The sequence below is a fragment of the Apis laboriosa genome, unplaced genomic scaffold (genome assembly GCF_014066325.1).
Source record: "Apis laboriosa isolate Shangri-la unplaced genomic scaffold, ASM1406632v1 scaffold23_cov150, whole genome shotgun sequence".
In the NCBI taxonomy this organism is placed as follows: domain Eukaryota; kingdom Metazoa; phylum Arthropoda; class Insecta; order Hymenoptera; family Apidae; genus Apis; species Apis laboriosa.
This window is the reverse complement of record NW_025222452.1, coordinates 2,800,538-2,827,251: the sequence shown is the minus strand read 5'-3', so window position 1 is coordinate 2,827,251 and position 26,714 is coordinate 2,800,538. Positions and strand designations below refer to the sequence as shown.

At 37.2% G+C, this 26,714-nt stretch overlaps 2 protein-coding genes across 2 annotated transcripts; both read right to left on the bottom strand.

The window, feature by feature from the left end:
* Positions 1-1,066: 1,066 nt before the first annotated feature.
* LOC122713375 (cyclin-dependent kinase inhibitor 1C-like) lies at positions 1,067-4,918 on the bottom strand. The gene is made up of 4 exons (XM_043933752.1): positions 4,869-4,918; positions 2,865-3,011; positions 2,321-2,545; positions 1,067-1,727 (listed from the first exon to the last, which is right to left on the bottom strand). The coding sequence occupies exons 2-4, from the start codon at positions 2,874-2,876 to the stop codon at positions 1,458-1,460; spliced, it is 507 nt and encodes a 168-aa protein (XP_043789687.1). The 5' UTR covers positions 2,877-3,011; positions 4,869-4,918; the 3' UTR covers positions 1,067-1,457.
* A 4,539-nt stretch (positions 4,919-9,457) lies between these two features.
* Positions 9,458-10,484, bottom strand: LOC122713384 (zinc finger protein 512B-like). The gene is made up of 4 exons (XM_043933762.1): positions 10,473-10,484; positions 10,034-10,258; positions 9,767-9,928; positions 9,458-9,583 (listed from the first exon to the last, which is right to left on the bottom strand). The coding sequence occupies exons 1-4, from the start codon at positions 10,482-10,484 to the stop codon at positions 9,458-9,460; spliced, it is 525 nt and encodes a 174-aa protein (XP_043789697.1).
* Between the last annotated feature and the right edge of the window lie 16,230 nt (positions 10,485-26,714).

Here is a 26,714-nt window from a genome sequence, read left to right as displayed (position 1 = left end):
TGGAAACGCGACTGGATCGGTCAAATCAATGGCGCGGTTGTTATAGCGTTAGAATTTTTATAAAATTTATTTTTCTCTCACAGTTGGTTGAAAGTATGCAGCATGTAACTGACCATTAAAAACCGTAATTGCGCGCATTGCATTCTCGCGCGCTCGCGAAAAATGAATCTCGTTTTTTTTTCGCGGTTAAATGTCAATGAAAAATTACACGAGAGTGGTAAGTATGAAACGAATACGAGCGAAACGAGTGAAACGCAATTACGCGCCTTTATTTGTTTTCATTGTTAAAAACTCTTCTTAATTATTATAATAACGTGTTTTCTCTTCCTATTCTCTCACCACGGAGGATAACGAGGAATCGGATCTCTCAAAATAACACGTTTGCATAATTTGATCGCTTTATTCGAGGAATACCAGCTTTAATTTCAGAGAGGGGGGAGGGGGTGCACGCAAAATTTCGTTAATCACTTAAACTGCATCCTTTACCCCTTTAATGAGCCCACCAACTTGTACTTCTTTCACGAGGTATTTACACACCCCGCCATTCACTTTGGATTATTACTACGAATTCACGACGTTGTCTAATTTCTTCGTGGAAATTCTTAGGCCACGAATCTTCCCTATTTTTGCTTTATATTATTACATTATTATATTATTATTACTTATCGCGAGTATAAGTTTCTTATATCCGATTAGTGAAAGTAGTTTCTTTTAATAAATATCCGATATAATGTTGCGTAATACATTTTTTTTTTTCTATTAGATAATTTTTATACTCGATCAAGGTAATTGAAACCAGTTTCGTAATCTTTCGTTTCAAAAGAAATGATCAGAATTACAAAATCTCTTTTCAAATTTTTCTCGATTATTTCTCCATTTCGATATTTCAATATCCTTTTATATATATAAATATATATTTCTTTTTTCTTCGATATCAGTGGAACCGAAAAAAGGAAAAGAAAAAAGGAAAACACCATGTTTCTTTAATACGAAAACATATATTTATTTCTATGTTGGAAAACAAGAGTGAAATTACTTATACAAGAGCAAAAAAAAAAAAAAAAAGGACAAATAACCGCGATGGAACAATTACGTCGATTAACGCAGGATCGTTAACGCTCGCGGATTTATTCCTCTCACAGATACGTTCAAGAGAGAGAGATATAACCAATCATACCATCCAAAGGGGGCCAATCTTCGCATTATCGCGGGACAAAAGATCCAAAATATAAATTTGGCAAAAGATCGATGTTCGATGTGGTTGGACTCGGACTAGTTGTTCGTTAGTTCTTCGATCCCGGGGCGGAGATCTTATTGCTTCTTTAATCCGCAACTTTCTCTGTCGTCCATGAAATCCAACTGTCGCTCGGATTTGGAACACACGATAACGCTGTCGCTGTCACGATCGCCGAAGCTAGCTCCCTCGGATCCACGAAAATGAAAAAGATTGGTTCCGTTTACCAGGAGGAGTAGCCGCTTGGCCAACCGCCGTGATTGTACTTCTCGACCACGACTGCAGGTTGCACCACGGGCACCGGTATCTGTTTCACGTATGGAACGGCGTAAGGTTGGGGCACTTTGACTGCGTAAGGAGCCGGTACCGGAACTTTGATCGGGACCGGAACTGGCCTCTCCACTGGGACTGGAACGTGCCTGGTCACTTCGACTGGGTATGGTTTGGGGACGGGAACGGCGACGGGACGATCGACCGGGACGGCGACCGGCACCTGAAACAAAAATCGGTTAATCAATTTTATGCGAGTACACAAGATCTGAACGAAGAGTACGAGGTGACGAAGAAAGAGTTGAAGGAACGATACCTTTTTTCCTCTTCGAATAGAACTGTTGCAACAGTTAGATCATTGGCAAAAAATCGAGTGACTCGAGGACTTTTTCCAAGAGAAATCGCACGTGTGGGATTTGTAACGTTCTAAACGTTTACGAAATCGCGTTCACATTGAAACGTTAATTAACGTCCGATGATGAAGGCGTTTACTGCCAATCACGCGAACAGATATTCCAGGATAAACAGAGCGTGATTGGAAGCTCGAGGTCCTCGTCTGAGAGCGAGCTGATCTCCTTGATACCGATGTGAATATAGCGCATCAATATGTTAATACGACAGTATATGCAAATCGACTGGAACATTGTTTCCGTGGAACATTGCATCGAGTCGTTCTCGATTTCGCGATGCATTCTTTTTTCTTTTTCTTTATCACTTTTTACCAGAGATTACGCACGAGCTATCATGAAGATCTCGTAACATTTTTGTTCCATTTTTTTTTTTCTCTCTTTTATAACGTGGAAGAACGATCTTTACCTTAACCGGGACAGGGACGTGTTTCTCGACAGGAACAGCGACAGGATGTGGTACAGGGACTGGCACTTCCTTGGTTACGACCGAGACTGCCTGGCTGATCGGTGCAGCGTAACTAGAGTATCCATATCCTCCGTATCCTCCATAGATTCCACGTTTGTCCTTCTTCGTTTCAGTAGCTTGCTCTTCGGCCAAGGTTGCCGCCACGAGGGCGAAGATGATGAGAAGCTGCAAGAACGATCCAATTCTAATTACTGAGGTTCACTTGCGGCGATCCGCAAGAAACTTTCTTTTCGCTCTGCTAAGTTTCCTTCAAAGTTTATATGTTATTCGACTTGGAATAAAATTGGAAAAATCAGTCTTCGTGCACCGAAACGTTTGAAAAATAATAACGATATATATATATATATATTTTCTTTTTTTCTTTGCTTCGATAAAGTATATGCTTTGGATCCTTGGAGACGGAGTCAGTCCTGATCCCAGGCAAAGACTGATCGTCAAGATCGCGGAGATCATAGCGATCGTCCATACGGCTGTAATTGCTCACCTTAGCGTTCATGTTGGCTGCGCTATTGGAGTTGGTTCGTTGGTTGTTTTGCGACTGATGAGATAGCAAGAAGATCCACTGCTTTTATACGGTGTGACGACCACGACGAACCCTTGAAGAGGAGGTGGTGGGCAGTTGCGGACCTCACTGAAACGGTGAGAAGAAATTGGGCGTGGGGGATATAGGCAGGGGTCTTCGAAAACCGATCCAAGGCAAAGCTTCTTTTCCACTCCTTTTTTTTGCGAAAGATAACTTTGTATCCCCACCCCATCACGGATTAATATCTTACGTCAATAACTTTCTTCAATTTAATACGAATCGTGTTTCCCTTGTAGGATAGTTTCTCTGTTTTCCGTGTATTCGAGAGTTACGAAGCCTTTAATCCCTTGGGATTAATTTTTTTTTTTTCTTCCATACCATTTACGAACGAATCCTTTCTTATTTACGATACAATTACGTATATTAAATACGTAATAATAATATTCGAAACGTATATTATAATTAAAATGATTTAAAAGTTAACTGTTACTTATAGTAATAAATATAATTATTTTGATAATTAATTAAAGTAATAAGTTTAAACAATGTAAAAGATTAAAAGACTAAGGTTAGTGAATGATGCCAAAAGACGTGGAAGATATTACAGAATTTTTTAAAAATTTATTCTAAGAAATTTATTTTATTCTTTTTCTTGAAATTGATTTTTTTTTCTTTTCCTTTTTTTTTTTTTCTTCTCCTTTTCGTTGGAAAGGCTGGAAATAATTGTATCGTCAGACATGTGACCGGATCATTACAGAAAGTGACCGAATTTTTTGTGTGTTCACGCAATATCTCGTTTGTGCGGCCAGCTGAAAAAAAGTAATCTGAGAAACTACTGCTATATCAGGTGATCGTTATGTTAACATTGTTGCATTGCGACACGCAAAAGTGTGAATTTGATATTCGAAAGAAAATAACAAATTGGACGAAAATTGGAATCGTCCTTTTTTTTCTTTTTTTTTTATTTCGTCCCAAGTCGATCGTTTTTTTAGAGAAGATTTAATCATCATGCAAATCAAGTGATGCAGTGCAATCGAGCAAAAAAGCATCGAGACGATTTTATACGGGACTACATTAGGAAATTCCAAGGTGGATCAAGAATTCCTCTAGTGCGCGTGTTCTTTAGTGCGCGAACTAACTCTTCTTTCGTTATCCGTTCCTTCTCGTTTCGATTAATGAATTTCTACCGTTTATTACCCATCATTGTAAAATAGAAATTTCTCCAATTAACCAAAGCAAGTTGTACACCAAGAAACAATTCTTCTTAATTCATCAACTGCCGCCAGTCAAAAAAAAAAAAATTATCTCGTCGAAAAATTTGTATAAATTTCATACCATCGCTCGTGATCCTCATGAATGAGAAGGCACGTTTCGTTTACAGGCAAAGGGGACAATCATGGGGTGGAATAGTGATTAATGGATTATCATTTTTCATCCCGACTATCCTTTCGTTCGAAAAAAATTTTCGATGGAAGAACCAATCGATGCAATCGATATTCACGATATTTTTCAGATATTCATGCTTATAAAACGATCTCAAATTCGTGCTTCCAATAAGCAAATCCTTAATCCTACGTTTCCACAGGGATCGAATTTCATCAAGCGGGATCGATACCCGATTTTCATCCAAAAAATTGGATTCGACGAATTTCAAATTCACGTGCGGTTGACATTTCGAAAAACGCGAACGATCCTCCTCCTGCGTGCACATTTGCCTCGTTATAAATGAAAAGACGAGCTAGTTAATATTGAAAGAGAAAGAGAGAAAAGAAGCGAAAGAAAGGATCTTCGTTCGTAGAAGAAATTTATGCAGAAGGAACCCTCTTGGAACCCTCTTTGTCCGGGGACGTCGCACACCGGCATACCAGATTGTTCGCCGAGATTCTGATCACCGTAGTCCCTCTCTCGTTCACCTTGTTCTTATTAGACCGATTGTTATTTCGTTAAACAGCGATGATTCATTACCTTGATCGGAATAAGCCGATTTTTCTAACCCCTTAGACAGCGGATAATATGTTTAGTGTTACAAGGACTGTTGCACCTCCAACAATGTTAATTGACCGTCGTGGTCGGCTGTACTTCTACCAAGCAGTCGTGAACGTGACTCTGTCTTCGTACCTTCACTTGGAAAAAAAAAGAAAGAAAAAAAAAAATTCTACCGTGCGCGCAAAAAAAAATCGTTCCAAGTGCAAAGCTTTCGAGAAGACGTTCCAAATTTGGACTTGTATTTCTAATTTCGAGCATTCCTGGTGTCGACGAGAGAGAGAGAGAGAGAGAGACGTTTTAGGTGAAACCGGTGTACGCGACGAGGATGCAAGTGGCGATACATGGTTGATACATGGATCTCGATCTCTGTGCAATCGTGCGACGTGTGACGAATTGGAACTGGATCGAAAGATAGAAATTCAATTTTTCGAGGATACCAGGGGGCAGGAATCCCGCAAGAAGAAAGTATACCCCCGCTTCGTTGTACGCGTTGCATAAAATCGTTTCTCGGCCGATTTCGACACCGGAAACTGGCTTTGTCCTTTTTTTCCCTTCTTTCCTACGTACACGAATCTCCACGGTCCGTTTGTTACGCGCTCGAGATGGGCTCGTTCCTCGTTATTGCATAACAGCTATGCGCGGTATATACGAAACGAAACCGTCGAAAATTCCTACGCTCGAATTTCTCTGCGTTGTTCAAACCTAACTTGGTTACTCGATTGTTCTCGCGTTTATGGATCAACGGATAGACTAAGAATGGAGGAAAGAAAAAAAAAGAAAAAAAAGGAAAAAAAGAAAGAAACGATTCTTCGAGAAGGACTTTACCCGATCGGGTATTTCCCTTTCGAATTTCAATGTTAACCGATCGATTTGATTTATGATTAATTGACGTATGATTTATCGTGTAAACGTAGAGAATCGGTTGGCCTAATAATGGAATTCTAATAATATTAGAAAAATTTTGACATTTAACAATGACGAGGAGAGTGAAATCATTGTCATAAATTATTTCATAAGGAATATGTCGAATTATTTCTTCAACGCGTGCATTTCCTTTCTCCGTTCATAATAATTATTTGAAAGTGGCGAAAGAGTTTGGATTTATTTGTAATTTTTAAATTTCAAATAACAGATAAAACGTGCAATTAAAAAAATCATTCGAAGTCGAAACAGCCCTAATAATTAAAGATGGAAAGTGATAAAAATGGAAAAAAATAAATTCCGTCATCCGTATATAATGAATACAACATAAAATTGTGACGCGAGATGTAAATCTTTATAGCAATTTGTTCCATTTACATCGGGCAAAAGGGGGAGACGGACGTTGCGCGATTGCGCGTGCGAAGGCATACCAAAAAATTTCACGTCCATGTTACGGTGGCCCCCCCTATCAAAACGATCTACGACACCGTACAGACACCGTTTATTGTCATGAAAATGAGCATGATCGGTCCCACGTTGCGTGACAGGACGGCGACGAATTTCACCCGGCCGACGGCTTTTATCGAGAATGAAAGGAATTGTGTTTCTATCGAGAAAGAAAGTTCGTTGCGTCTCTTCATCCGTCGTTCAAACGAACATCGACATTCCCTTTTACGAGGGAAATTCGACCGATTGTCCGATCGAACAATCGTGAAATTTCAGAAATATATTCTCATTCTTTGATCGAGTTTCGATCGTTCGTAACTTTCTTTCTCGAAAAAAAAAAAGAAAAAAATCATCCTTGGCTTTTGAAACGAATTAAGAATATGCATACCGCGATACAAACTGGACTACTTTTTACCACTTATCCTGTAATTTGTTATTTTTAAACAACTTTCTCATCGCACGATGATTGATGGATTGATGTAGTGGAAACGATATTTCATAACTTCTGTATGTATTTTCGTATTCTTAATTTCCCTCAATTTTACGATTTGAATACATTAATATCGAATTTCGAGATCGATTTCTATAAATTATTTTTGTCGTGACATAATGAGACAGGAATCGTTTAAATAATATCGACAAGAAAGAGAACGAGAAATTTATCAGGGTACGAAAGAATAATGAATTTGAAAAAAATTAATCGATAACTTTTTATCGTAATACAAAGATTGGATGAAATAAAATTTATGATAACACGGTATAATGTCATAAATTATTGTCCATGTTAAATTGGAAGGAACATGGGAAGGAAGGAAGAAAGAAAGAGATCGATCGTCTTCTCATCTCTAAAATCTTAAAATCAATTATAACAGCGAAACGAATTAATTTCTGTCGAATAAACGTAACAACTGTGTAAACTGTACCGGATATATATGGAAAGAAATTTGCTTTTGTTTCATTTGGAAAATCCTTGGTACAAAATGAGCGTTGTCATTCCGAAATGAACGAAATTAATCAGATGACACAATCCCGTTAAACAGATGAGAAATGTAAATTTCAAGACACTCACACTGAGAAAAGAAACCTCGTTTCGATTACTCGCGTTTATTTTCGTGCACGAGAAACGAAACAGGCTTTACATAATTAGTAATTATTAATTAGAATGTTATCCAAGTTTTGACGTTAAAAATGATTGTATATTAGTTAATTATATAATAATAACGAATCGTTGAATAATTCGTTAATAAAAATTATGATAATACATCAATAAAAAGATAATATACGAGACATTCAGAAGCCGAGCTTCTAATTTCTTAATTTTATGTATGCGTGTGAAAAGGTGAAAAGAACTTAATAGTGGCTGTTAAGAGTGTTTCTTCGATTTTAGATTTCTCATAAATCTTCTGTAACGTCTTAATGAAAGAAGACGCGTTTGCAGATTTCGTCAATCTACGTTTTCAACTGTTTCAAGATGAAGATAAAATTTATTTATTTATTTATTTATTTAGAGAGAAAGAGGAAATTTGATCTGAAGTTTTATTTCCTTGTCGAATTTACATAGGGAAATAATATGAGTATACGCGCGACAAGGTCGATAATTAAGAATCACGCGTTAATTAACGGATGTCGTAACATGATCGGAATGTACGCAATAGATAATGACACGAGAAGCATACTTTCTAAAAATTAATAATGATTTATATGCGTTCTTCAAAAGTGAACGTGGATATTTCACCGTCAGATGTGAACTCAAGTATTCGTTTTATACAACCTTGCAATCTTTAAGTATTCGTAACATCGTTACATTTTACACAAACTACCTAGATGTTAAATTCTAAAAAAAAAAAAAAAAAACAATTACAGCTAATTATATTCAAACAAACGAAACGACTTTACGATTCTTTTTTTCTTTTTTTTTAGGAACGTGCAGAAACTCAAACGTCAAAAAAATTGCGAAAAGAAAGTAATTTAGAACCATTGATGGCTATCTTTGACGGTATTTTTCAAGTCGATATTTAATTTTACGAGCGATCGAAAAAGAAATTTCAGTCGTGTGAGAAACTCGTAAATTAAATATTGAGCAATATATCTTCATTCAAAATTCTTCGCTTGAAAAATGAAGACACTTGGTGAAATTCGACCCTTTAGATTCTTTTAAAATTAAGGGATGCGACTTATCGTTAAAAACAGAGAGTGTACATCGAAATCTCTGAAATAATCGTGAAGTGAAGAATAAGTGGAAGAAGAAGAAACTTTTCATATAGAAAAATGAAAAATTCATTCGTTCTTCGAAAATTTTTGTTTGATAATTTAAGAAAAGATTACCTTTATACCGGTACGGTCAAATGAAAATTCGAAGAAAAGTTGACCGAATGACCCCGCATTTCCCGAGAATCTTGCGATATCTCGAGGAAAATTATGACGAGGGAGGTTCCCAGACCGGGCGAAATCGCAGTCAAGGCTCGGTTTGAGAACGGTCGTTTCCACACAATGGTGAATCAGATAGCAGAAGTACGCGTCTGTCGCTCGAGGAAATGTCGAAACACATTTTATTCGCGAATTTAATTAATACCGAGAAGAAATTCCTCGACCCGTATTGCCAATACGACACACGGGGATCAAGCGAAACCAATAACTTTACGATCGTTCGAGAACCTTGTATAACTCGATAGAATATATTTCCTTGGAATATATTTCCGATCCGTTCTCCAATATTTGTCACATCGAATCAAATTTATAACATTACCGTAATATACTAGCTGTGTAAGCTACTTAGCATATCTCATTCGACGACGAAAACGAGCGAACTCGATTCCGATCTTCTACTCGATACACACTCGGATACATCGGAGAAAAATTTCGCAACGATATACGAGCGTCGATGATATTTTTCTTAATATCACGGTTATTATATTTTGCGAGCGAGCAAAATATATATTTCGTAATAGATTGATTAAAAATTTATCAGATGGTCGGGATATAACGAGGCGTTAGGTAGGTTAGGTCGGAAAGAATTAACAAACGTATGTTTAAAAAATATTTATAAAATCGGTTTATTGATTATGATTCGTATTTACCATGAAGGAGAACGTGTTTTGGTACTGCTCTCGTCATAATGTCTTTTGCGATGCTGCGGGGGAGTGGGGGAGGGGTGGTTAGGCTAGGACGGGATGATTGGCAGATTGAAGGGGGAAATTCATCTAGTGTCCAAAGTGTTCGTATCCTTTAAGGAAAACGGGAGTTGGCTCCTTAACGAGGACTGGTTGTTTAACGACGACTGGAACTGGCTTGGGAACTTCGACTGGATATGGTTGAGCGACTGGTACCTGAAAATAATATTTTAGAAAGCTTTCAAAATCCATCCGTCAAAAAAGAAAAGAAAAAGGAAAAAGAAAGAAGAAAGAATGATTATAATAAGAAGAGCTATCGAATGCATTGCGTTCGATTCATTTTTTTTGATTAATTGAATTATCGAGGGAAAACGATAGGAATTCATCCCTTTGACTTACCTTGACGGGGTATGGGGCAGGCACAGGCACTGGGACCTTAACCGGAACCGTGACTGGAACTGGTTTCTCGACGGGAACCGCGATCGTTTTGGTTTGTATTACTGGGTATGGTTTGGGTACCGGAACCGGCACTGGGACCGGTTGAGGGACTGCCACTGGTACCTGGAGGAAGTGTTTATTTCAATATCGAATAGATAAATATATATTCACAATGAAAATATTTAAGAGAAAGAAGAAGAGTCAACTTTTAACGGAGAATCTTCTCACCTTTACAGGGTATGGTCTGTCAACGGGGACTGGGTACGGTTTCGGGACTGGAACCGGAACAGCCACAGGCTTCTCCTGAATCGCGATCGCGACTTTTCCGTGATCCAATTCTCCACCGTAAAGGCCTTCAGCACCATAACCCAAACCATACAAACCTCGCTTTTCCACCGTTTTTTTGTCTTCCTCTGCAGCGGCCAACGCCACGGAGATCAGTATCAAGCATACCTTAAACCAATGAAAAAAAAACAATTTTTCTTTTCTTTTTTTTTTTTAGAAAGAAAGATTTATATCGATTTATATAAGAAAAGAAAATCTCTTTTTCCACCAAATTTTCACAGAAAACTGTCCGTGTTAATTACTACCGTGTCACCATTCTCGAGATCACAAGAAAAGGGAGGAAGTTTCGTATCGACGCGCAATTCAAAAGTGTGCAACGTACCAGAGACTTCATGGTAACCGGCTAATACTTTGGCTAGTGCGTCTTGACTGGTAAATTAAATTGGTTCTGTCGCATTGGAGGAAAACCACCCTTTATATAGGGAATTCACTTTCATTTCGCGCGTACACCCCGCCAATGAAAAGCCAATGGCCGTTCGGTACGCTATCGCCACACCTACCATATACTTATTATACTTTACCCACGATACAGCCACATACCGTTACACATTATAATATATAATGTACATTGGAAGTTGTATAACATACGCGAAACGTGCGCCGGTCTTGGGCTAGTAAATAGAACGCGGCCACTTTATGCAGATACATATATGTATGTGCGCATGCATTTCGACCCAACTCCGCGACTCTAACGAGGACTACCTCCGCGGCATTTCGATCCGAAGAAACGCGCGATCGTGAGATCACTCTGGATCCTTTTCCGGGTCTAGATGTATACACACATATATATATAAATTTATATAAATATAAATACGTGGCATGTGTGCCCTCATTCGAAATTTTTGTGAAAAATTTTTGTGTGAAATTCTGAAAGAAATTTTCTTCTTTTCTCTTATCGATCGTTCTTCTCTGTCGTGGAACGTCTTTGACGAAGAATCGAGGTAGAAAGGAGAGGTAAAAAGTTGAGAAAAAAGTTGAAGTAAGTAAGAAATCTGCGCAAGTGATTGAAAAAAGTAGAGAAGTCGAGAAGATTTTCAAGAGTTTCGGTTCGTCTCATTTTTTTTTTTTTTTTTTTTTTTTTCTTTTGGATACGACTCGAAAAAAAACTTAGATGACGAAGTATCGGTAGGTAAGAAGAAGAAGAAAAAAAGAGAAGGGAAGAAAAACTGCCATCTTTCGAGAGAATAGGGAACTTTGGAAAGGATCGAGCGGGTGTAATTAATTTCGTAATTAATTGCATAAATCAAAGGTGCGTATAGAAAATCGTGGAGAAATTATGCAACACGCAATTAGACAGAGAAATGAGTAGCGATTAATAACAAATAATAATTTTACTTTATTCTGTCTATTTAATTCAATAAAGTGTTGATCTTTTACGAAATTATTTCGTGAAATTAGTGATTCAGTAAACAGTATAATTATATCAAACGTCTCTTCACGATTATTAATCACATCGAGTGTATTTGCTTGATTAAACTTGAAGTTATCACAAGAGATCGATACTCCGAATATGTCATAACGTCAAGATGATTCATCGATCAGCTTCCATTATCTGGACCAAGTTAAAACGCATTTACCATTAATCCAACTTGTCCAGCAAATTTCGATTGTTATCAAGTACAATTTGTATCAATCGCGTTACAGACAGTTTAATTTAAATCCAGTTCCAGCTCGATCCAGCGCCAGCACTCGAGACACGACAATTTTATCTTCGACACGAAGTTTTAGACGTAAGTCACCGGCGGCGGCTCTGGCCCGTCATTGTTTCTTACAACAATTAGTAACATTTTACGCCGTACCCGGGCCTATTTCAAAACAACGATAAAAGAAAAGATAAAAGTTCATCACAGTTAGTGAACCGAAACTTAGAAAGCGTGACGTAATATAAACGTATCGAACACCTAACTTGCCCGATTAAGAAGAAAACGTGTGGCTATTATCGGTCACGATCTCGTCGATTTGCACCGCAAATCGCCGTTTCACAAGCAATTCCTTCGACGCAAATCTGTCAATCTACATCTTGCTGGCTATGCAAATAATCCTACCCACTATTCACTTTTTTTCCTCTTCCTTTTTTTTTTTTTTTCGTTCCCTCTCGAGGACATTTCTTGATTCAATCGACGAATCGTTTGCAAAAGAATGTATCGTTTTTTCTTCTTCTTTTTTTTTTTTTATTTCCAATCAATTTCTCGCAAAAATGGATCGCAAGTGATATTTCTACTATTCGATCGATTCGATATTCCTTGGTATTTACGTAATACAGTTCCAGTAGCGGCGCAACATTTTAACAAACTAATTTATTTAACGAGAATTTAATTCGGAATATATATATATATATATCGATCTTTCGTGTCCCGAAAGGGAAATCTATCCCGCGGTTGCGCGATAGGGACACGTTCCTTATTACAAAATTCTTCGCATAGCCGGGTCTCCCGTGACTCACGCCTGTCGATATAGCGAATTCCTCCTAAGCCTTGGAACAAGCACCCTCGATATTACGTGTTACACATATGAAATCAATGGCTATTATGTAGCCGATTATCTTTCTTTCGGGATCAATTGTACATTAATTTGCGTATCCGTTTATTTTTCCTTCGTATCGTTTCCGCGTCGATGTAATGCATGCACGATTTGGATATATCGATATGTGTATATATATATATATATATCCAGGTTATATATAAGGTTCTCGTGCACCTTATTTCGCGTTCAACATTTCCTGCATCTGTGTGTCCAACTTGCACACGCAACGAATGCATTCACGGATCGATCGATCGATAGAAAAACGAGTTTGAGATTTCAATATCGGACAAGTCCCGTTGACGTCACACGTGCATATGCCTGCTTACTGACCTCTCTCGAGTCGTGCCTCCAACAACACCTTCCTCCGTTTCCGATCAGAAAATATTGAGCTGGATCGAGATATTGCGAGATACATCGAGAGAGAGAGAGAGAGAATGAAAAAATTCTGAAAGCTTCGATCGTGAATTGATCAGTCTCAGTTTCTGCAATTCTTTGATCCTTCAGTTCTATATTCTTTTGTATAAATTAAAATTTTATTAATAGATCGTTAGTTTCATGAAAAAATTAAGAAAAAAAACTCAACGAGATTGATAAAGAGACTCAAGGATCATACGACGTTTCTTTGTTGTTTCTTTAAATCTATCTGGACAATTTTCATTTAAGTCGGTTGAAATTTTATTAAATTATATTTGCATTATCCCGTGTGACGACTATACAATTACAATTTTTGTAACCAGACGAAATTACGTAGCATTACTATCATTAATTCGTATTGAAATACGGTCGTCTAATTACACACAGAGTTGCACACAGCCTCCTGTTTCCTCCGCGTTGTGTCATTTCGTGATCGCTGTGGTCGCAATCCCTTGTAACTGTTCAACCAGTTTTGAAATTGCTATAAAATTAACGATCTCAACGATTATCCGGTGTCACGGATTAAGTAACGTTTATTTTTATTCTCCTCCATTTGCGTGCACCAGCTTTCGGCTAGTCGCGGGGCAACGAATTGAAAACCGGAATATTAAACGTACACGTAAGTCGATCCACGCCACTGATACGCTTCCTCGATGTTTATTAAACGTGTCGTCGCGAGTTGTTGTCTCATCTTCCCTTTAATTTTCTGTACGATCGATATACTTGTTGTATTTATTTTCTTTTTTTTTTTTTTTTTCGAAGAAATAGAGAGAAATTTAAGGCAAGATACGAAATACGGCGGGGTTTAAAGTGGATAAAAGGATGGATTCCTTGTTGATCCTTTTTTTCAGCTCTCACTTTCCGCCGGTGGTACACCCGGGTGAAAACCGTGCCGTGTTGCTATCAAGATCCGCCTTACGTAAGCGAAAGAAACATGCTAGCAAACTTGGATTAGGGCTTCATAAGCATTTATCAGCAACAGGCTGTATCCAAGTTACAGGAATAATCTTTGCCTCGTGTTCCTTTGCGTAGAAACGTCCTTCTCTGAAGAATAAATGGAAAAGAATTAACATATAGATAACAGTTGTACGTTAAGAAACGAGTAATTTTGACATGTGTCACTTTGTTATATCATGATGAGTTTCAAAAGTGGTTTCTGCGAAACTGGTTCTAATTACATCATTTAGATTTAGTTAGAAATTGTGGTGAAAGTCGAAAAAGTCTATTGACAAATTTTAGATAGTGTCTGATAATTCTTTCGTCAATTTAGGTAACCAACTTTCTCTTGGAAAACAGAGGCAAGCGAATTTTCAATTTTCATATTTAATAAATAATTCTCACTTTATGCGATCAATCATTTCTTCATTTCAAACATCTTTGAAGAAAGATATGTATACGTAAGAGCATAGTCTTATATATATATTTTTTTTTTAATAAAATAATAATATCGTGAGAGAAATGGTAAACGAGAGACGACAAAACACTTTGACGTAATTGCACCGTTAGAGTACGGTACGTGATACACGATACGTGAGAAATTTTATCGGGAGCGTACACGCCCATTTCAATAGGCCGTCGAAACATTCGGGCAACGTATATATAAATGAGATGCAATTCACGTGCAGAAACGGATTTACGTTAGTCATAGACTATTACATCAGTGATTTAACGAGTTGGCTACCTTAGCAATTACAATTGCCATAAAGCAAATCTGATCGAGCATTATTCAATATGGCAAACGGCCATATTGAACTTTCAACGAGGTGACGGTTAAGATGCAAATATATAGCTATAGATAAAAATTGATATTACAGATATTGATAATCAATTGAATCTTGATTTTATTGACGGTCAACGCATTTACGAAAAACTATTCTTGAAATCAATTTTTGAAAATTTTAATCTCAAATCTATTCGTGTTTTAAAAAATATAAAATTCAATCAATATACAACAGCATATATAATATATAAGATAAATTATCTTTATATGGTTTATAATAGATTACTATTCATGCAAAATCACAAATAATACTTCTATTTTTTTTATATACAAAACGTGGAAAGAAACTAAAAGTGTTGTCATCAATATTCAAGAAATAAAATAAACTATACAATTTACAATCAGTTGTTGAGATGTAAAGATTCAAATTTTTCATAATATACAATGCAGAAATCATGAACGAGTTCAGTGATTTATATTTTTTTCTGAAAATGCGTTCTTCTAGGAATTTTCTATGTTTTTTTAGATCTGTCAATCATCCGAAGTTGGGATAGATCAGTGCGAGCGAGAAATTCGATTAAAGACAAGGATAGAAATAGTAAATGATTAAAAATTATTCTTTTTTTACACAACGATATCTCGGGAATCGGAAGTCGCATCGATAAGAATCAAAAACCAGTTTAAAGAAGAAAGTTCGATGCTTCTAATGATCGTTCACTTGTTGACAGGAAGTGATTATCTTTAAAATTACAGTGATTTGAAATTTTCCTAATTTTAATACCGTTTAATAGCTTTTAAAATAAATGATTAATCATCTTTTTCTTTATACGATTATAATTCAGAAACCAGAAGTTGTATGGAAATAAATGATTTCCAATGACTTTTCATTCATTGAAGGAGAATCATTATTTTTGTAATTATAAAAATTGGATTTAAAATTTTTTTAATTCTAATATAATTTAATTAAGCTTTTTATTTAAATTATGTTTATTTCAAGAAGAATATTTGCTTCGACGTAATATTTGTTCTTTTTTGATTAAAGTAACTTGGATTTTAAATGCAAAATACGTGTAATATAAAAAAATGTATAATTGCATGAAAATTCTAATCTAACAATCTAATGATAATATTGACTACTATTACCACACTCTCTATCTAATTTTCCATTTAGATTCCAGATTCCAATATTGCGTATTAAAAATGTTTTAATAACATCATGATATCAAATATCTCCAAAGTCAATCATTTTTTCCGAAAAAAAAAAACACTCTTATTTGCAATTTATATTGCCCGCCAAATATGTCAGAATACAATATATAATACAAATGTCAGAAACGATATAACATTGGTAAATATTGATAGTTGTCGATCGATCATGCGGCACGCGACTTTTATCAGAGTGTCGATGTATATTAGAAACCAGTTGACGACTTCATTTTCTAGACAGGTCACCGGCGAATAGGAAGGAACAATAGCAAGGTTAACTGGGACTATTAGTCAAGCGCTAATTCAAATCGGCCATGGCAAAGACCTTCTTATGGTAGGTCAGAGACCGTGAGGATTAGTTATACAAGCCACGTGAAGAGGCGCCGCGGGCGTTTCGAGTTGGTAATTCCCGTCTTGCTGGATTACATGAGTTGGCCGCCGGATACGAGGCAGCCGATGGAAAAAGACGATAAATGGTTCTGACTGAGAATATCTGTAAATATCTTCAAGATCAATGTTAATTCGATATACAGAGAGAGATTTTTCTCTCTTCTGAATCATTTTACCACGCGTTCGCAATTTTACATAACCAATACACTCGTACGGCGAAATTCAGGATAATATTGTTCAGGCTTAGAAGTGTATTAACTGGATCGAGATAACATATGAGCGACGAGCAATCATCGTGTAATTACGAGCAACGATTGTAAAGGAAGCATCCTGTACAATTTTCCTGATTTCTATCATATAGTTGTACACGTGTTTTATAAATTACGTACGACACTTGACCGATTAACCTATATCGTGCATATACCAAGTGATCTCTAAACACCTGAACGTTCATTAACTGTTTCGCTCGACTCTTTCGTGAAAAGCAATAGCCTCGTTAAAACGAGCTATTACGCGTATTTTACGACGGAATGAAAAATCTTGCAAAAATCTCTTCACTATTCGATTGTCCAAATAAGGTTTGGTTCGAACGCATTGCGTAGTAAATCTATTATTATTTTCCGAAAGCCACCCTATAGGTGCCGCTCTCCGTTAGACCCGTTCCTATGCAGTCTTAGAAAGTTTTGCGCTCGGAAAACGAGCAAACATATCAGAGTTTATGAGGTAAGTGTATCGAAAAAGGTGGTTGTTTTTCGTCGGAGGCTGAGAAAGGTTCACGGGTTTAAAACGGATTTTTCAACGCGAGTTAATTACTTCTGATATGCAAAACGATACGAGGATATATATATACGAGAGTAGATCAGTCACGCTTGCACGATTATTCCTCCAAGATTGAAATCTGTTCTAAAACTGTTTAATTATCTGCCTCGTTCCATTTTCAGATCGTACGGACTCGATCCAAAAGGTGAATACTTATTTATTTGCGAATTTGAGATAAATAATTCGAAATTTTATTTATTGTTCTCTATACAACAATTATTTTCATCCGAATATAGCAATTTCTTCAGCGATGAAAATTTTTTAAAACTCGAGATCAATGATCAGTGATGTGATGCATCGAAAAAAGTTGGATCGATAAATAATTCCAATTTTCGAGAATCGGAAAATTTGAATGGATTTTAATGTAAATATGGATTTTCTGTGTCTAAATTTCCAAAAATTTTGATTGACGAAAGAATTCACCTGTTTTGAATTTTTTGCAATTATTATTATATCCTCAAAGAGTGAAAGTGAATCCGTAAATTTTTGATCGAAAACGAAGGAGAGATCCGTATACGATTTATTTATTACGATAACAATATTTAAAACCAGATTCCAGATAGCGTTTCTCATATTTTGCATATCCAACAGAAACATTAATAATTCGATTTCTGTTCTTTCTGCGCAGCAATAATCTTCTCGCGCGATCAACATTCACGCGATGGAAATTTTCCACAACTCGCCACTGATTTTTTTTAGATTTTGCGTTTACACTATGTAAGTAAGGAAAGATTGCAAATAAGGGATAGATACGTGTTTCACGTTCCACTTTGCATATCTAACAAGGAAGCCAATGTCTCGGTTTCTGTTCTCGATCTCACGCAGCCTTGTTCCTCGTCTTTCGTAAGAGTTGCTTCGATGTAAAATCTCCACGAGCATCGACACATTCTCGTTACTCGATACTCGAATAAGGTGTCGCTTGTGCAACCGTGTAGCGTGCCGCGTTTCTAACGATGCTTCCATTCCTTCGGACAAACATGGATAGGGATGTGGATTCGTCGATAGTAGGTGGTCGATAGCCACTCGAAACTGGCACGCCGATTCTAACTGTGTGACTGTATAATTATACAGGTATGCAACCCGGCTAACAGATCGGCTAGCTGGTGATAACGGTCGCGACAACTGAGCTTATAATTTTCATCGTTCGCATCGCTGCCACGCGAAAGGAATGTAACGTTTACACGCATCGGGGAGCAACATTCATATTCATGTTCCTGACCCTCCGATAAAACGAATTTAGGCCATCAATTATCATAATAATTACCAGTTTCATTACAGTCACATTATATACATCCCCGATTTAAAAAATTCTCAAGTATTTGCTATAGTAAGATCGATAATTCCAACGAGTGCAAAATATGATAGTATCGAATTAAAATTCCACGACTTTTATCCCATCGAGAAAACTCGATCTATCTATCTATCTATCTCGAATTTTCCACAGAAATGTACCATCATACCGATGAATGATTATCAGATCGAAAATTATTCAATACCTCTTCAAACCTCGTGAACTTAACTGGAAATTCGACGAACAGTATCGCAACGAATTAAAATTCCACGATTTTTATCCCATCGAGAAAACTCGATCTATCTATCTATCTCGAATTTTTCACAAAAATACCATCATACCGATGAATGATTATCAGATCGAAAATTATTCAATACCTCTTCAAACCTTGTGAACTTAACTGGAAATTCGACGAACGGTATCGCAACGAATTAAAATTCGACGATTTTTATTTCATCGAAAAAACTCGATCTATCTATCATCTATCTAGAAGACGCACAATTTTCCTCAGAAATGTACCATCATACCGATGAATGAATATCAAATCGAAAATTACACAAAGATTTCAATATTTCTTCAAACCTCGTGAACTTGGCTGGAAATTCGACGAACGGTATCGCAACGAATTAAAATTCCACGATTTTTATCCCATCGAGAAAACTCGATCTATCTATCTATCTATCTCGAATTTTCCACAGAAATGTACCATTATACCGATGAATGATTATCAGATCGAAAATTATTCAATACCTCTTCAAACCTCGTGAACTTAACTGGAAATTCGACGATCTATCTATCTATCTAGAAGACGCACATTTTCCACAAAAATGTACCATCATATCTATGAATGAATATCAGATCGAAAATTACACGAGGATTTCAATATCTCTTCAAACCTCGTGAACTTAACTGGAAATTCGACGATTTTTATTTCATCGAAAAAACTCGATCTATCTATCATCTATCTAGAAGACGCACAATTTTCCTCAGAAATGTACCATCATACCGATGAATGAATATCAGATCGAAAATTACACGAGGATTTCAATATTTCTTCAAACCTCGTGAACTTGGCTGGAAATTCGACGAACGGTATCGCAACAATGGCTTAAACATTGAACAACGGAAGCCAATTACCTTCTTTCCCCTTTTAAGATCATTATTGGCCGCGATATCTCGACGAAACGATCGTGATCCCACGGAACGATACCCCCCCGCACGAACTGCATCCGATCGGAATCCAGTGAAGGGTATATGCGGTAATCGCCAGGTTTAACCGAGAAGGAACAGAAGCGACCCGTGTGCGCACGTTTAAACGTTCGATGCTTAAACCACGTAGGCAATAGGCGGATGCATGTAAACCGTGCGACCATCGATCCACACAATGCGAGCCGCACGATGGAATAAACGTTGTCTCGGGGCACGGCAAACTCTGTCTCGTGCAGCCTGTTACTTTTGCGATGTCGGGGAGGGGGTGGGGAGGGAGGGAAATGTTTCGACGTTCCACGACGAAGATTTACGCGGCTTTCGGAACGAGCGGAAGGGTAATTTATTTATTTTGCACTTGTGCGAGGAGAAAAATTCGCGAAAAGGCGCGAAAGGAGAATTCGCGTGTGTGCGAGGGGAGATTCGTGTTGCGAAATTGAAAGGGATTAAGGACAAATCTCGAAGGCGTGATTAAGAGTACAGAATCGTTTCATCTGTAACGATCTGATGTAAAATGGCTCGAAATTACCATACGGTCGCTATTAAAATTCAATAACGAGTTATAATTGCGCGAGGTGAAAGCGATTGGTATATAATTTGATGTGTTCTCAATTACTCGAGAGCAAAAAAAAAAAAAAAAAAAAAAGAAAAAAGGAAGAAAAAAAGTGATTGTGAAACAACATTACGAATATTCTCCAGGAAATTTTGAGTTTTTTACCACCTGAGATCGTATTAAATCGTAATTACGTAATGTCGTGATCCCTAAAGAAATCGATGTGCGACGTATCGTTAATTTCACACTTTTTCCACGTAAAGATCCTTTCCATTACTGTCCTTGGATCGACTTGAGGCAAAGAAATAAAATGATAGAAAACCGTCAATCCAATCTACTTTCCTTAAAAACTTACTTGAATCAAGGACGGAGCTCTAATTCGAGGAGGTTCGATTCGAAATCGTCTTTTTTCTTTCTAGTCTACAAAATATAATTACAAACGACGATAGAGAATGGAGTCATAAATCATGGTAAATGAAGAAAAATCTGATTTCCATCGAAGACGAAGGAAAATTGCTTTCTACCCGGGAAATCGGGTTGCAACATTGATCGTTGGCGCAACATTCGTGGCAAAATTCGAGCGGCTCTCTCGACACGATCGATAAAGATCGAAACACCGATCTGTCCAACGATAGTCAGGTGAAGTAATCGGCGAGTTTACTTTGTCTTTTTCATCGAGGGAAATTATTTTACGCAACCGCGTATTATTGTCGGGGGAGGGAGGAGCGATTAATCAAAAAGGGAAATCACTGTCTCATTAATACATGTGATTGCGCAGTTGTGCTCGTTGCCGCGAATGCGATGCGAAATTCGAGAAAATTTTCGGGGGAGAAAATTGGATCGATGCGCATCAACCGTGATTTCATTTATTCGATTCGCTTTTTTAAATTTATCAAAAACTTGTTGCAAAGTTTAAAAAAAATCTATCAATTTTCAACTTTTAATTAATTGATTAATTAATGTTCGAAAACAAGAAAGAAAAAAAGAAAAATGAAAAAGGGGGGAAAGATTCTCACGCACGATATGCTCTGCGGTTTCTTCGCGCGACCCTGAAAGAAACGCAATCGTGCCACTTACCGAAGTGCATTAGCATCCCAGCATATCGGTGCATATAGACGATGTACATTACATTATGGATCGTAGACACGGAGTCAACGGTGGCGTTCGCCGCAACGTAGATGCTTGGATCCGATAACCGGCGCACGGGATTACGTAAGAATCATTACGGCACTGGTTCTACGATCACCGCTGACAAAGAGAAAAATGAGATTCACACGAGATTAATATCGACTCAGACTCGACGAGGATTAACGAGGAAATTTTTCATTCGATTTTTGGACGGATTAAAAAATTATATATGCGGCAATCCACATTTTTTAAAATGAATTTTATTACACTCATAGTTATAGACTTCTAATTATTGAAACTTATTATATTATACGATTTATAAATTATATCCGATATTTTTGTATCTGGAAAAAGAAAAGTTTTAAATAAAATTTCTATCGTATTGCAAAGAGCTCGTGAATAGCTACAGCTTCGTCCTCCAAATAATTTGCCGTTTTCCGTGTTGATCGCGCAAGGAAGCATTCGCTTAAATCGGTACATCGAAGTGAAACTTAAAATTCAAACGTACGTCTCGGCAAACGTTCCCTCTGAGCACACACGTCGCCTCTGAAACGTAATTACACGCTGCGCTTTGATCGTTCAACGGATGCCCTCTATTTACCGGGGAACGTTTGAGCGGACCCCCAGAGCGGAGCGACAGAGCGACAGAGAGAGACAGAGAGAGAGAGAGAGAGAGGTAAAGCACGAGAGCGGGAAAGCCGAAAGGGGGTAATCTTTTTCCCTGGCCGAATAAAACCGATCGATTTTCATTGCAACTCGAAAGCCAACCCGGCTACACATTTGTGCAATTGCGGATCTGGAATTTTCTGATCGCGAGAACGGCGAAGGGCGAACCGATTGAAAGGGAAATCGGTCGTGAGAGCCCCTCCCTTCCGCCACAACGATCTTGCGGCTTTTCCTGTTCTCCGTTCCACCTGGAAGCCCGCGTTACAGAAAACGATCCACGAGACTGTACGCTCTTTGCCATTTTTTCCCCCTCCTCTCTTTTGTTTTCCTCTCTTTTTTCCTCCCTTCTCTCTCTCTCTCTCTCTCTCTCTCTCTCTCTCTCTCTTTTTTTTCGCCAACCACACGAAGTATCCTTTTCCTTCCACCCGCTCACGACGAGCTCCATTTTGTTGGAAGTTGGAGCGAAGCGTGGGTGGTTGAGCGCGAGTCAAGTTCGTTAGGCAATCAACTGGCAAACTCGAGGAAGTAGAAACGCGAAACTCCTTTGTTAAATCATTGTTTTCTCAGGTGTTTTGTTCAACTCTTGCTCGTTCCAGCCAGGGTGGACCGGTCGAAAGTTTAAGGTTCGAACGATAGATCGGGGGAACGAGGATTATTAAGGATTTTATTAGGCGTTGTTCCTAGATCTTCTGCGGTGTAACGCGTTCATCGATACGATTGAAATCAGGGTCGGCTCGATTTGAAAGTGGCCATTTATTTGTTTGTATTATTTATATACGTTTTGCGTTTTGCATCTCGTGCATTCGAAGTAATGAACGTATTTACGATGTAATGAACGCATTTTGTAACTCGATAATCAAGAAAGCTTCCGATTATTCAGATACGTTTTGTTGAAAACTGATAACGATACGTAAGAATAATCACTTTGACGAGTAATGTGATACGGGGATTAAAAGATACAAAAGTATAAAGTTACAAAATGTCGTGGTAATCAGGAAACGGTAGATTTTCCTCGCATCCATGTCGTAACAACATTTCTTCGTATTCGAATTCAATTACAGTTTCTGTACCAAGAAAGAGATTTATAGCTGTTAAATTACGAATACCTTCTCGCTTTATACAATAATCGCAACCACGCAATCAACATCATATGCCAAGCAATTTCATTTGTTCCTCGCTCATTGCTCTCTCTCTCTCTCTTTCTTCATTTCACTCGCTCCTCGTTTTACCTTTTTCTCTCGATTGAAGTAATTAAAAAATTCTTCGACACTCCATAAATTCCAGAATATTTTCCCTGTGACGTTCCCGTGGGAGGTCTACGCGATGCGATGAAATTCTGGAAGAGCAAAGGCCACGGGGCCGAAGGGGGTTGAAAGCTTGATTGCAGGATCAATCGAGCGCCACTTAAAATTTCGGATAGTTTTACGGGCGACCGTCCTTCGTTAACGTTCGACTAATTTTATGACTGACTCAGCACCGTTGGATCTCAGCTACGATCCTTCTTTGATCGTGGCTAATGAAGCACGTCCACGGATCGGCCTGTCTTTTAGCATGCTCTGATAATCGTCCTTCTCGGAACGTCGGCCTGCGTCGTCATCGCTCCACGATTTACGCCTTTTCTGAAACTGCTCCTATCATTCCATTAAACGAGCGGAACTCTATTCTTTCTTTCTTTTTTCTTTTTCTCAAAACGTTTGACTTCTAAGTGAAGAAAGCATCGCGCGACGAGTGCGACAGATTGAAATTCGTCGATTAATACGAATCTATTAAAAAATACTACTTTCCTTGTCGTTGAAAATTTAAAAAAAGGAATATCGAGAGTAGAGTGAGGGCGCAGTGATCCTCTGTGCACGACTCGATAGGATCGTAGGAGGCCGCGCGTCCATCGGATTTGAGGATCACTGTGCTCTCTAACGATTCGGTTTACATTCGTGGTCTACCCTGTATCAGGAATATTTGCATCGACGTCTAATTCTCGATGACCGAAAGACAAAGTTTCTTTTTAAATTTCCGTCTGAATATAATACTATGTGACAAAGTAAAAATTTAATAATAAGGGTAATAAGTGTTCGTAGAGATGAATTGAAATATATTTAAACAGAAACCGATCAATTCGATTTTGTATCGAGTTTGGAAAACTTCTGATTCAATCGAATCTCCTAATTTATCGAAACGAAGGTTGATTAACGATTCTTCCTATTTGAATTATTACCAAAAATAGTATAATAATGATTGTTATCAAGGTTTCACGTTTTAAACAAACAAACTCATTACTCGAATCGTGTGCACGTGAACTGGAATTAAATCGCGTATTTGCGTAACGATAACGAAACGAGGCTAATAGTAATGATGAGCAAACATCGATGGATAAAAAAATGTCACAATGAGTAATTACGTTCTCTCCATTATCGACTCTGTTTAATTGCATCTTTAATTGCATCTTTCGTACTTTCGTATTTTGTTCGTATTTCGAACTCTCTTGGAAACTCGTAAATATCGTGGAATGCGAAATCCGATGACGTGTGAACATTTGTAATAAAAAATTAAATTATTTCGCTGTCATTCGTGAAATCTGGGTTAAGCAGGCTTGATAAGAACGTTTAAGAATGTGATAACTTGCGAGGTGGTGATCGTTCGTATGTGAAAAAAAATAAATAAATAAATAAAGCGAATGACGATGATCGATAAAAACGAAAAGAGAAAAAATTAATCGCTCGCCGAGATTTTCTCGTCTCTCTACCTTCGTTTATTTATTTAATGGTTAATTATTATCGAATCTTGCAATTTGCTTCACTTTATTAAAAAGAAAAAAAAGAATCGATCAACCCGGGATGAACGTGACCAGGAATAATTAAGGAATAAATCTTACGAGGTCAAACACGAGTTTGAGAAGAGAAAGGAACTGAAACAGAAGCAGATGAAAGATCGATGTTTCTCGAAGGAGGAAGTAATGGAGCGACACGTAGATCGATAGTGTGCCTCGGCGAGAAAACCGGTCGAGAGAATGTAGCTTCATAATCTATACGCAAAATCGTGCGTGGAGTATAAATAAGTCGGAAAGAGGTCGTAATCCAAATTGTGATGCCATCCTTTTTCAACGTCAATTTAACTATTCTCATTATTATGAGAGAACGATTCTTCAAGATTTCAATTTTATCATTACGTTTACACGAATCGAAAATATTGCAATCATAATTAAGCATTGAATTGAATTTTGTGAAAATTAAAATTTTTTTAAGAAATATTCTCCTGTTTTTTTTTTTTTTATTTAAGATCGATTATTAGTTTTAAAAAATTGATGAGATTAAACTCGTCGAAAGGAATTGTAATTAAAAAAATATAATTTTAAAAATTGATCTATCAATATCATAAATCAGGATCGATAGACCTAGATCAACTATGCAGTCGTGCAAAACATAAACCAACGTTATTCCATAATTTACGTAAGCCAACTGTAATACGCAAATAGCGGTTTAGATACATTAATTGACGATTGCAATGTTTGAACTAAATACATCAGAAATATATTTTATCGGGTTTTTAATTTCATTAAAAAAAAAAAAAAAACAAAAAACAATCTTGATAATCCAAAATAATTTTACTAATATCTTTATCACTCGTTTTATGATATTTCAAGCTCATTTTAAATTTTTACAATAAATTTAAGGATAACCACATATTTCTATCATTCGTTAGGCATATTTTCTCAATATCTATCAATTATTATTTCTTATTTTAAAATAAAAAAATAGCACATTAAAAGAGAGCATGAAATAAAAAATATTCTACTTTATCAACAAATATTCTGATAGATTACCATCGACAGCTTCGAAAATCTGAAATCTGATTGAAATCTCGATCATTCTAATACCATTTGAAATTCGCATCCTATAACTTTATATATATATATACTTGTTTCAGCATGGAAAATTTCCTTTAGACTCTGGAGTGACGCGCGTTCCCGGGGGTAAAAATGCAGCGCATTACGTAAGGAACACGCGACTTGGACGGTCGATTACGTGGGCAGTCGATCCGGACTCGTGTGTATCTATGAAAAACGACACGCGCGAAAACTGTATGCATCGCGATACATCGAATACATGCTCCATCAAGCGTAACGTTCCACGAGAATGTTTATACGCGTTTATACGAGGGAAGTATGCGCGCCAGTTGTACTATTCCTTGGATACTTACATACCATTTACCTTGCGGTCGTATATTAGGGGCAATAATTTGCTTCGATAGAGATAGCAGCTTTCTCGGGAAATCCTGGTGGAGACTTTTGATCCTTCGAGGAGTTAGTTCGAAGAAAGAAAGAAGGAAAGAAAGGAAAAAATTTTCTTTTTCTTCAAAACTCGATTAAAAAAGAAACTTGAACAAAGGATATATATTCTTGATTATTGATTTATGATCGCGCGTAGAAACTTTATTTTTTTCTAATTGCAATATTATGCCATAAGTGGAAAAACTGGTCTTCTGGTTGCTCAAATTGCACAAACGTGGGTGAACACGTTCAATTTATCGTTGTCTGTCTTATGTATTCGTTGCGTTTTTCCATTTATTCCAAACGGAATGAAAATCTTGGAATGAAAATAAGCGAAAAATTTTGTTTCGTTTATATATATATATATAGCTTCGTTTATTTTGC

Excerpts from the sequence above, each read along its gene's own strand:
- LOC122713375 (XM_043933752.1), bottom strand. Across the intron at positions 1,728-2,320 it reads ACGTCCCTGTCCCGGTTAAG|GTGCCGGTCGCCGTCCCGGT; the intron begins GTAAAGATCGTT and ends TTTTTGTTTCAG.
- LOC122713384 (XM_043933762.1), bottom strand. Across the intron at positions 9,929-10,033 it reads ACAGACCATACCCTGTAAAG|GTACCAGTGGCAGTCCCTCA; the intron begins GTGAGAAGATTC and ends CACTTCCTCCAG. Across the intron at positions 9,584-9,766 it reads CTGCCCCATACCCCGTCAAG|GTACCAGTCGCTCAACCATA; the intron begins GTAAGTCAAAGG and ends TATTATTTTCAG.